At 36.4% G+C, this 11,649-nt stretch overlaps 1 protein-coding gene across 1 annotated transcript in view; it reads left to right on the top strand.

Annotated features, from left to right (window-relative positions):
- The first annotated feature begins 6,858 nt into the window (after positions 1-6,858).
- The window catches only part of INTS8 (integrator complex subunit 8), a 57,088-nt gene continuing 52,297 nt past the window's right edge, over positions 6,859-11,649 (top strand). The window contains exons 1-2 of the mRNA XM_011384805.2: positions 6,859-7,147; positions 8,364-8,538. Coding sequence (XP_011383107.1) covers positions 7,018-7,147; positions 8,364-8,538 — 305 coding nt within the window. The 5' untranslated portion in view covers positions 6,859-7,017. The remainder of the gene's footprint in view (positions 7,148-8,363; positions 8,539-11,649) is intronic.

Here is an 11,649-nt window from a genome sequence, read left to right as displayed (position 1 = left end):
AATACCCCACTGTCGAATATGGACAGATCGTCCAAACAGAAAATCAATAAAGAAATAACATCCTTAAGTGACACATTAGACCAACTGGACATAACTGACATTTACAGAGCGTTCCATCCCAAAACAGCTGCTTATACATTCTTCTCTAGTGCACATGGAACGTTCTCAAGAATCGACCACATACTGGGATACAGAGATAGCCTTAACATACTGGGATACAGAGATAGCCTTAATATAAGAGGGTTGAAATCATACCAACCATATTCTCTGATCATAATACTCTGAAACTGGAGATCAACTACAAAAAGAAAACAGGAAGAACCACAAATATGTGGAGATTAAACAACATGCTACTGAAGAATAACTGGGTCAGAGAAGAAATAAAAAGAGAGATCAAGAGGTACATAGAAATGAATGATAAAGATAGTACAACAGATCAAAACTTTTGGGACACGGCAAAAGCGGTCATAAGAGGAAAGTTCATATCATTACAGGCCTACCTCCAAAAACAAGAATGAGCCCAAATAAACAACCTAATACTTCATCTTAAAAACTTAGAAAAGGAACAACAAAGGAAGCCTAAAGTCAGCAGTAGCAAAGAAATCATCAAAATTAGAGCAGAATTAAATGAAATTGAAAACAACAACAACAACAACAACAACAAAAAACAGAAAAGGTAAATGCAACAAAGAGCTGGTTCTGTGAGAAGGTTAGTAAAATTGACAAACCCCTGGCTAGACTCACTAAAGAAAAAAGAGAAAGGACACAAATAAACAAAATCAGGGATCAAAGAAGAGAAATGATGACAGACACTGCAGAAATACAAAGAATCATAGAAGAATACTATGAAAAAGTATATAACACCAAATTTAATAACCTAGAAGATATAGACCAGTACTTAGAAAAATACAAATCTTCCTAGACTGAATCAAGAACTGGAAAATCTAAATAGACCAATCAGCAGTATGCAAATTGAAACAGTCATCAAAAACCTACCAAAAAGAAAAAGCCCAGGACCAGATGGCTTCACCAGTGAATTCTACCAAACATTCAAAGATTTAATACCTATTCTCTTTAAACTCTTCCAAAAAATCGAAGAGGAGGCAACACTTCTCAACTCATTTTATGAGGCCAATATTACCCTGATACCAAAACCTGGTAAAGATAACACAGATATCTTCTTTTGTAGATTGCATTTTCATGACCTCTGCCTAATTTTCTATTTGCCTGTTTTATTTGTTTGTTTCTTTGTTTGTTTCTTATTATAGAGGCACATAGTACAGGGAATACAATTTCAGGCTCTGAAGACATGCTGCTTAGCATCTGGCACAATAGCTGTGTGACTTTGGGAAAGTTTTAAAAATATCTCTGTGCCTGTTTTATCACTTGAAAATTAAGATAATAATGGAATCCATCTCATAGGGCTTGAATGAAAGAAATAAGTATGCTATATACCAAATATTTATGTCCCTTCCAAATTCATACTTTGAAACTCTGCCACCCAATGTAATGGTATTAGGAGGTGGGGTCCTTAGGAATTACTTAGGATTAGATGAGGCCATAAGGGTGGAGCCTTCATAAATGGCGGTAGTGCCCTTATAAGAGTCACAAAAAAATTTGCTCCTTTTTTGCTTTCTGCCAAGTGAAGTTTCAAGAGAAGCTGGCTTTAGCCTCTAAAACTGTGAGAAATAAATTTCTGTTGTTTTTTAAGTCATCTGGTCTATGGTGCTTTGTTATAGCAGCCTGAACTAACAAGATAACATATAAAGTACTTAATCAGTGCCCATATATGAGTTCACAATGAGCATTTGCTAGTATTATTAGCTATTATTTTTCTGTACATTAATCACGTCCATTATAAAGGTTTTTGCAAATAGAATGTATTACTTTTTAAAGACAGTTTTATTGAGATATAATTTATATTCCATAAAATTCACCTAGTTTAAGTATACAATTCAATGGTATTTACAGAATCGTGTAACTATCACTATAGTCTAATTTTAGAACATTTCAATCACTCCAAAAAGAAACCTCATACCCTTTAGCCATCATCCCTTCTCCCCAGTCCCTGGCAACCACTTATTTATTTTTTGCTTTTTCTGGACATTTCATAGAAATAGAATCAATATGTCTTCTTTGTTTCTGGCTTCTTTCATGGAACATAACATTTTTGTTCATGTTGTAGCATGTATCAGTACTGCATTCCTTTTTTTTAAACTGATAGTGAAAATTTATTTAATATATAAAACGTCAAAGGGAATGTACTAGACTCAAAATAGAGAAAACTTCATTTATATATATCACCACAGTAAATAAGAGCTGATATTTTAACATTGATGACTCTGGGGCATATTAACAGCCCTAGTTATATATGTACATACATAATATAGATGTGGAATTTTCCTTTCCTACTGAGCGCATATTGCATTCCTTTCTGCTGATGAATAAAATTACATGGATGAAGTAGGTTGAATCGTGGCTTCAAAAAGATGCATCCACAAAAAAAAAATGTCCACATACTAATTCCTATAACCTGTGGATGTTACCTTATTTGGAAAAAGGGCCTACGCATATGTAACACGTTAAGAATCTTGAAATGAAAAGATCATCATGGATTTTTGTGGGGGTAGAGCTCTAACTTAACAAGACGTTGTCTTATAAGAGATACACAGGATGTATTTTATAAACATAAGGCAATGTGAAAATGAAAATGGACATTTGGAGTAATGTGTAATAAGCCAAAGAATGCCAAGGAATGGCAAGCCATCAGAATTTGTAAGAGATGAAAAATTATTCTTTCTTAGATAACCTCTGGGGGGAGTGTAGCCCTGATAAAATTTTGATTTCAGATTTCTGGCCTCCAGAACTGTGAAAGAATAAATTTCTTTCAGTATCTCAGGCAGTTTTGGTTTGCCTTTCTTTCAAATTAATTTGACATCTATGTCTTTCATTGTATACTCACCACCTAAAGTCTAATTTTCCTTTCTTATCATATATTCGACTCCTGTTACTCAATTCACCCTTCCCCTCTGGTAATCACCATTCTTTTGTCTGTATCTATGAGTTTGTTCTTGTTTGTTCTGTTAGTTGTTACTTTTTCTTTTCTATTCCACATATAAATGAAATCGTATGGTTTTTATTCTTTTCCTTCTGATTTATTTCACTTAGCATATAATCTCAAGATACATCCACATTGTCGCAAATGGCAATATTTTATTTATTTTATGGCTTAGTATTCCATTATATATACATGTGTGTGTATATACAATATGTAATATATATCACATCTTTTTTATCCATTCATCTACCTTTGGACACTTAGGTTGTTTCCATGTCTTGGCTATTGTGAATAATGCTGCAATGAACATAGGGGTACACATATCTTTATGAGTAAGTGTTTTCATATTTTTAGGGTAAATAACCAGAAGAGGTATTGCTGAATCATAGGGTAGTTTTATCCTTAATTTTTGAGATACATCTATACTGTTTTCCACAGTGGCTGCACTAATTTACATTTCCACCAACAGTGCATGAGGGTTCCTTTTTCTCCACATCCTCTCCAACATACTTCTTTTCTTTTTGATAATATTCATCATAACAAGAATAAAGTGGTATTTCGTTGTAACAAAAATAATAGGTTTTGATTGGCATTTCTCTAATAACTAGTGATGTTGAACATCTTTTCAAATGTCCGTTGACCATCTGTATGCCTTCCTTGGAAAAGTGTCCACTCAAGTCCTTTGCCTATTTTTTAATTGGATTGGTTTTGGGGTTTTTTGTTTTTTTTTTTGAGTTGTATGAGTTCTTTATATATTTTGTATATTGGCTCCTTATTGGAAGTATCATTTGCAAACAGCTTCTCTCATTCAGTTGGTTGTCCTTTGTTTTATTAAAGGTTTCTTTAGCTGCACGGAAGCATTTTAGTTTGATGTAGTCCCATTCATTTATTTTTGCTTTTGTTTCCCTTGCCTTTGGGTCCAGTTCATAAAAACACTTCTGAGACCAAGGTCCATATGTTTAGTGCCTATGTTTTCCTCTATATATTTTATTGTTTCAGGTCTTACATTCAAGTCTTATATCTATTTTGAGTTAATTTTTGTGTATGGTGTAAGATTGTAGTCTAGTTTCATTCTTTTGCATATGGCTGTCCAGTTTTCTAACACCATTTATTGAAGAACTTTCCTTTCTCCATTGAATATCCTTGGCTCCTTTGTTGAAAATTACTTGCTATTTCCACTCTTTGGTTTTTGCAAATGTTGCTATGAGTATTCATATATAAATCCTTGCATATGCATGTGTTTTCATTTCTTCTGGATAGATACCCAGAATGGAAATTGCTGAGCCATATGATAATTCTATGTTTAACATTTGTGAAATTACCAAACTGTTTTTCAAAGTGGCTGCACCATTTTACATTTTACGTGTATGAAGGTTCTGATTTCTTCATAGCCTTACCAACTCTTATTGTCTTTTTGATTATAGCCATTTTAGTGAATGTGAAGCAGTATCTCATGCAGTTTTGGTTTGCCTTTCTTTCAATGACTGATGATGCTGAGTATCTTTTCATTTGAGTATTGGTCATTTATATGTCTACTTTGAAGAACTGTCTGTTCCAATCCTTTATCCATTTTTCATTTTGGTTATATGTCATTTTATTGTTGCGTTCTAAAAGTTCTTTATATATTCTAGATACAATTGTTTTATCGGATATAAGGTTTGAAAATATTTTCTTCCAGTCTGTGTGGATTTGCTTTTCACTTTCCTGATGGAATCTTTAGAGTTTTATCTTTTAAATAGAAATATTTTCCCAGGCTTTGTTATTCCAGAAAGCCTATGACATACACAAGTTAAAGAAGCCTCTATTTTGTTTTCGTTGTTTTGTTTTATTTTGATTTGTTTTTTAATATTCTGGGGGCACCTTTTTGAGAATACTTACATCAGGATCGCCACACACTAAGAGAGAAATATGTGCTACTGACACGATCCAAACACTCCAAAGTTGGGAAAACAAACTTGGCCACAAAATTCCAGACTTCGCAGAATATGTGTCTCACATCAGAGCAAAGCAGATGGTGATTTGCAGGATCTTCTGATAGACACCCTCCACTTGTACTGCTCAGAGGGACAAGGGCCCCTGGCTGAAATCTTGAGTTCCTTAGGTTTCTTTAAAGTTGATGAGGGCTTAACTGACTGCCTCAAAGAGTGAGGCTCTAAGTTTGCTAAACTTAAAGATCTTTGTGGACATTCAAGTACCTACTCCGTAAAGGGAAGTTCAGACCCATAGGATTTGTTTGTTTTCGGTGTTTTACTACCTGTAGCACTTTTATGGTAGGATATCCTTAAGACTAAATAAAACACCTGGGGGCTTATTAAAATTGTATAATGTTATTGTGTTAGATGATAGTGGAATCATGAATTCTTCCTTAGTGTAAAAATCTCATATTTTTTATGTGTAACAAATATTTGTGTCAAATGTAAAATTGATCTGTATTGACTTCTTAAACTTTAATGACAAACTGGATTATTATAGTCTTTTGAACATGTTTATTTATACGGAACACAGTGAATGGCTATGAATTTTATGTACTATGATATTTTTAATTGACTTTATGGTTTCTTCTTATCAGAGTTTTAAAAATTCCAGTATTTAAGAACCACCTTGTCATTATATTAGTAGCTAATAAAAGTGATTATTATTTGGAAGCTCTCCTAACTATTTTATTTGAGCATATTTTGGATTGCTCTTGTTTTAGCTCTCACTTTGTGATTAAACCTCTATCCGAAGATTTGTGGAGGAAGACCTTCACACATTCCTTTCTTCCTTTCCTGTTTCCTTCTTTGGTTTACTCCTTCCTCTCTCTTTCAGTGGAGGGAACTTGCAGAGATGAGGTGAAGACACTCTTCTTCAGAAGGGGAGCAGATACATGAGCATAGGCAAAATGTCAAGGCCAAGGACATGCAGGAAGAGGGCTGTGAGTCCCTAAAAAGATTTATGTCAGAGGAAATAGAAGCCTTCTGAAGGGAACCCTCAGCTACCCACCACCAAAGCTAAAAACCCTCCTGAGTCCAGATGCCTTCCTCCATCCGTTCTTCGTATGTCCTTTTCATCAACAGCGTGCCCTGCATCAATGCATCTCTCAAGTATCCTGCCTTCATAGATTATCTCTTCACACTCTTGTCTTCGATTTTTCCCTCTCTACTGTATCTTTACCATTAATATCTAAACACATTTAGATATTTCCTATTAAACAAGAAAAATAAGAATACGAAAGGAAAAATTACCCTTAACCCCACCTCCACTCTTAACGTGCGCCAATCCATTCTTTATACAGGAGCCAGAGTTACCTGTTTAAAAGATCAAACTGATCATGGATGGCATGCCTTTCTTAAAATATTCCAATGGCTTCCTATTGCTTTTAGAATAAACTTCCAAATCCTCACCACGAAGTATAAGCTCAACGGAATTAACCCCACTCCTTATCTTCTCTCTTCTGGACTCTCTGGGGCCCTACTGTACAGGCTTCTTCTGATCTGTTTCTGGAACTTGTGGAAAACCATTCATTCTTACCCTTCCCTAACCTGTTCTCTGGGTTTTACGAAGACATTGAGACTCATTGCAACCCTAGATGAGGCTGTTTCCTTTGCTGACTGAGAAATTCCCAGGAAAACGTGAAAGCTACCCGAGACCAAGCTACCCGAGACCAAGCTACCTGAGACCTAGCTTCCCTCGAATCATCTCCCATGGTAACCGGGAGAAGGCGTGGTCTGGGGGCCGGTTACGCCCTCTTACTCTCCAACTCGAGCTACGATTGGCCGGAGGCGCATGCGCAGGGAGGCGGATCCAAGAGTCCCAACTCCGGCGGGACGGCACGGCCATTTTGGATTGTGAGGGTTTCTGGCACTCTTCGAGAGCAGTTTCGCTCTCGGCGGTTCGGTGGATCACAGCCCCGGGGCTCGCGTCCGAGTGTCAGGTTGGAGCCAGGAAGCGTCCCTGGGGGTAGCGGCGGCGGAGGCAAGATGAGCGCGGAGGCGGCGGACCGGGAGGCGGCCACCTCTAGCCGGCCCTGCACCCCGCCGCAGACCTGCTGGTTCGAGTTCTTGCTGGAGGAGTCGTTGTTGGAGAAACATCTGCGCAAGCCCTGCCCGGGTAAGCGCGGCGCCGGAGGGGAGCGGGATCCGGCCAGGGGCGCTGCCCGCCGGGCTCACAACGACCCCGCGCCTTCTTGGTGACGAAGCTGCGGTCCAGGCAGGAGTCGCTGACGGGAGCGAAGCTCTGGCCGGACCCCCTCGCTACGCATTAAGCGTCCGGGTGGGAGGGGGCCAAAGAAAAGCGCAGGACTGACCCTTTCGCCCCCACCCCTTTGTCATTTTACTGTTTGGGATTTTAACACCTGCGAGGTGGTCTTGTGACATTGCTTAGGTTGGGGAGGCTGGCTTGAACCCTCCTCTTTACTGAACCCCGCTGTGATTAATTTGAAGACGAAATCAGCTGTTACGGAGCTAATCCTGACGCTAATTAGTTATATTTTAGGTTTTTATTTAACTGTTTTGTTCTTCAACGAGGGGATTTTACTGACTCAATGATATATTTCAAGTTTGGGCTGTAAAATAAAATGAGAAAATCTTTGAGAACAGGAAATGCTATACAACTGCTAGATGGTTATATAATCCTAATTAATATCCCAATCAAGGAGTGCTATTAGGGAGGGAGGCTTTCCAGGCATTTCTGGAAAGAGGTACTGGCATAAAGGTAAGTTCCTTGATTAGAATTTTGTTGATGAAGTTCGAATCTAGGTGTGTCTTGTTCCGTCTAATAGACTGGCGTTAACTGATGGAGACGACAGTGTTAGGTTAAGCGTACTTGGGTAGTTTTACCACCTATATTCTTTTAATTCATTGCTTTTAACATTTATTGAGTGCTTTATGGGTTCCAGACACTGCGTAATACTTTACATGTGTTATCTCATTTAATTCAGTCTTCATAATCTGTGTGTGAGGTACGTAGTATCTATTTTGCATTGACTGAAACAGGTAAATTGGTGAAATTTTCACCAATTATGTGTTAAAACAATAATTCTAAAGACAGCATCTCTTTCCTCTAATTGACATTGGTTGTTTGCTGACCTGGAAATTTAACCATTCTGTTCTTTCCTGTCGAGTACTTTCTTCTGGGAATTGGTTATCCCTTCCTCCCTAGCACCTTTCCTGATCTTCCCCTTTATTCCTCAAGTACACTTATAAATAATATTCCTTAGTCACAACTACACAGCTGTTTGAATTCTTTGCTTTCATAAAAAAATACAGTGAATCATTTTTCATCTTCATAGTTAAAACTTAAAATTTTATTTTCTTTTAAATCTTAGATCCTGCACCAGTTCAACTTATAGTTCAGTTTTTGGAACAAGCTTCCAAACCTTCAGTTAATGAACAAAACCAAGTTCAACCTCCACCTGATAATAAGAGAAATCGTATTTTAAAACTACTTGCTCTTAAAGTTGCTGCACATTTGAAGTGGGACTTGGACATATTAGAGAAAAGGTATACAAGGTTTAAATGAAATTTGTTTTGAAGAACTGTTTAGATATTTTGGTTTATTTCTATATATGCTTTTATGATATCAACCCTTAAAATGAAAATTATTTTTCTGTATATTCTTGGTAAAGTATGCAAATATTTTTCAAAAGGTATAGGAAAGTATTTGTTAGATGAATTTAAATCACTTTCTGAAGTATAAACTTGATCATATCAGTAATAAGGCATTTGATGATAATTTAGTGTGGTGGTTGGAGAAAATCTACACTTAAATAGTTTTAACTGTTTTAGTTTACTTTTACATATCTGAAAAAAATGGATAAAAATTAATGATAGATGTTCTATAATATTTTGAATGATTTGCTGTTGAATAATTCAGTTAATTTTACTGGTCACAAATCAGTCACTTTCTCCCAAACTATTAACATGTCTTATTAGAATTAGTGCTTATTTGTTTACAAATAAATACTTCCAAAGCTATGTTTAGAAAAAAATTTTCATCCCCTTTCCCTCATAATTTAAAAAGAAATACCTTATAGAAAATTTGAAACAATTCAGACAATAGGAAATAATAGGGGAGAGAAGCATTTTTAACATTTCTGTGTAATTTTTGTAATTTTTGTTGTTTTTATCTTTATTATTTTTTATTATTAAATTAAGTTTATCGGGGTAATATTGGTTAATACAATTATATAATTTTCAAGTGTACATTATAATTTGACATCTGTATATTCTAATGTGTGCTCACCACCCAAAGACCAGGTTCCTTAAGCTACCATGTATTTGATCCCCTTCACCCACTTCAACTTCCCCGTCTCCCCCTATATTTGACCACCTTTACCCCATCTACCTCCTCCCTCCTCACCCACCCCCTACCTTCTGGTAACCACTAGTCCATGAGTCTACAATATAGTCCATGTCCATGAGTCTCTGTTTGTCCTGTTCCTTTGTTGCTTTTAGGTTTATATCCCACGTATAAGTGATAGCATGGGATTTTCAACTTTTTCTGTCTGGCTTATTTTGCTTAGCATGATTATCTCGAGGTCCTTGTTGTCGCAAATGGCAGTATTTCATCTCTTCTTATGGCCTAGTAATATGCCATTGTATATATGTGCCACAGCTTCTTTAGCCACTCATCTATAGTAGGACACTTCAGGTGCTTCCATGTCTTGGCCACTGTGAATAGTGCCGCTATGAATATTGGTGTGCAAATATCTTTTCGGATATGGGTTTTCGAGTCTTTGGGGTAAATACCCAGTAGAGGGATTGCTGGATCATATGGTAGATCAATTCTTAGTTTTTTGAGGACCCTCCATACTGTTTTCCATAGTGGCAGTTTGCAGTCCCACCAGCAGTGTATGAGGGTTCCTTTCTCTCCGCATCCTCTCCAACATTTGTTATTACTTGTTCTGTTGATTATAGCTATTCTAACATTGTGGTTTAGATTTGCATTTCCCTAATAGCTAGTGATGGTGAGCATCTTTTCAAATATTTGTTGGCCATTTGAATGTCCTTTAGGAAGAAATGTCTGTTCAAGTCCTCTGCACATTTTTTGATTGGATTATTTGTTTTTTTTGTTGTTATTGAGTTGTATGGGTTCTTTGTATATTTTGGATATTAGGCCCTTATCGGAGGTGTTGCTTGCAAATATATTTTCCCATTCGGATGATTCTCTCTTTACCTTGTTGACTATTTCTTTTGCTGAGCAGGAGCTTTTTAGTTTGATGTACTCACATTCATTTATTTTTGCTTTTACTTCTCGTGCTTTGAGGTCAAATTCATAAAATCCTCTTTAGGTCCAAGACTCTTGAGTTTAGTTCCTATGTTTTCTTTTACGCATTTTATTGTTTCAGGTCTTATATTCAGATCATTAATCCATTTTGAGTTAATTTTTGTGTGGTAATAGACAGCAGTCTAGTTTCATTCTCCTGCAGGTGGCTTTCCAGTTTTCCCAGCACCATTTATTAGAGAGGCTTTCCTTTCTCTGCTGTATGTTTTTGGCTTCTTTGTTGAAAAATATTTGCTCATATAAATACAGGTTTACTTCTGGACTCTCAATTCTGTTTTACTGGTCCGTGTATCTGTTTTTCTGCCAATATCATTCCGTTTTGATTACTGTCGCTTTGTAGTATAATTTGAAATTGGGCAGAGTGATGCCTCAAGCCTCGTTCTTTTTTCTCATGATGACTTTGGCAAATCAGAGTCTTTTGTGCTTCCATACAAATCTGATATTTTTGTTCTATTTCTTTAAAAAATGCCGATGGGATTTTGATGGGGATTGCATTAAATCTGTATAATGCTTTAGGTAACATAGTCATTTTAACTGTGTTGATTCTTCCAATCCAAGAACACGGAATATCTTTCTATTTCTTTGTATTTTCTTCAATTTCTTTTAATAAGATCTTATAATTTTCATTATATAGGTCTTTCACATGTTTCGTTAAATTTATTCCTAAGCATTTTATTCTTTTTGGTGCAATTGCAAAAGGAATTATCTTTTCCACTTCTTTTCCTGACCCTTCATTATTAGGGCATAGGAACGCTATGGATTTTTGAACATTGATTTTGTATCCAGAAACTTCACTGTGTTTGCTTATTGTTTCTAGTAGTATTCTTGTGGAGTTTTTAGGGTTTTCTATATAGAGAATCATGTCATCCGCAAATACTGACTGTTTGACTTTTTCGTTTCCTGTTTGGATGCCTTTATAGCTTTCTCTTGTCTGATTGCACTTGCGAGGACCTCCAATGTTATATTGAATAATAGTGGCGATAGTGGACAGCCTTGCCTTGTTCCTGATCTTAGAGAGAAGGTTTTTAGTTTTTCACCATTAAGTATAATGTTGGCTGAGGGTTTGTCATATACGGCCTTCATTATGTTCAGGCACTTGCCTTCTATACCGATTTTGTTAAGTGTTTTGATCATAAATGGATGCTGTCTTGTCGAAGGCTTTTTCTGCATCTATTGATATAATCATATTCTTATTTTTTAATTATTTAATCGATTTCTGTATGTCGAACCATCCCTGTGCTTCTGGGATGGAGCCCACTTGATCATGGTGTATAATCTTTTTAATATGTTGTGGTATTCGGTTTGCTTGTATCTTATTTAGGATTTTT

Source organism: Pteropus vampyrus, unplaced genomic scaffold (assembly GCF_000151845.1).
Source record: "Pteropus vampyrus isolate Shadow unplaced genomic scaffold, Pvam_2.0 Scaffold627, whole genome shotgun sequence".
In the NCBI taxonomy this organism is placed as follows: Eukaryota; Metazoa; Chordata; class Mammalia; order Chiroptera; family Pteropodidae; genus Pteropus; species Pteropus vampyrus.
Note: the sequence above shows the minus strand (reverse complement) of the source record. Positions and strands in the feature narration are given on the sequence as shown.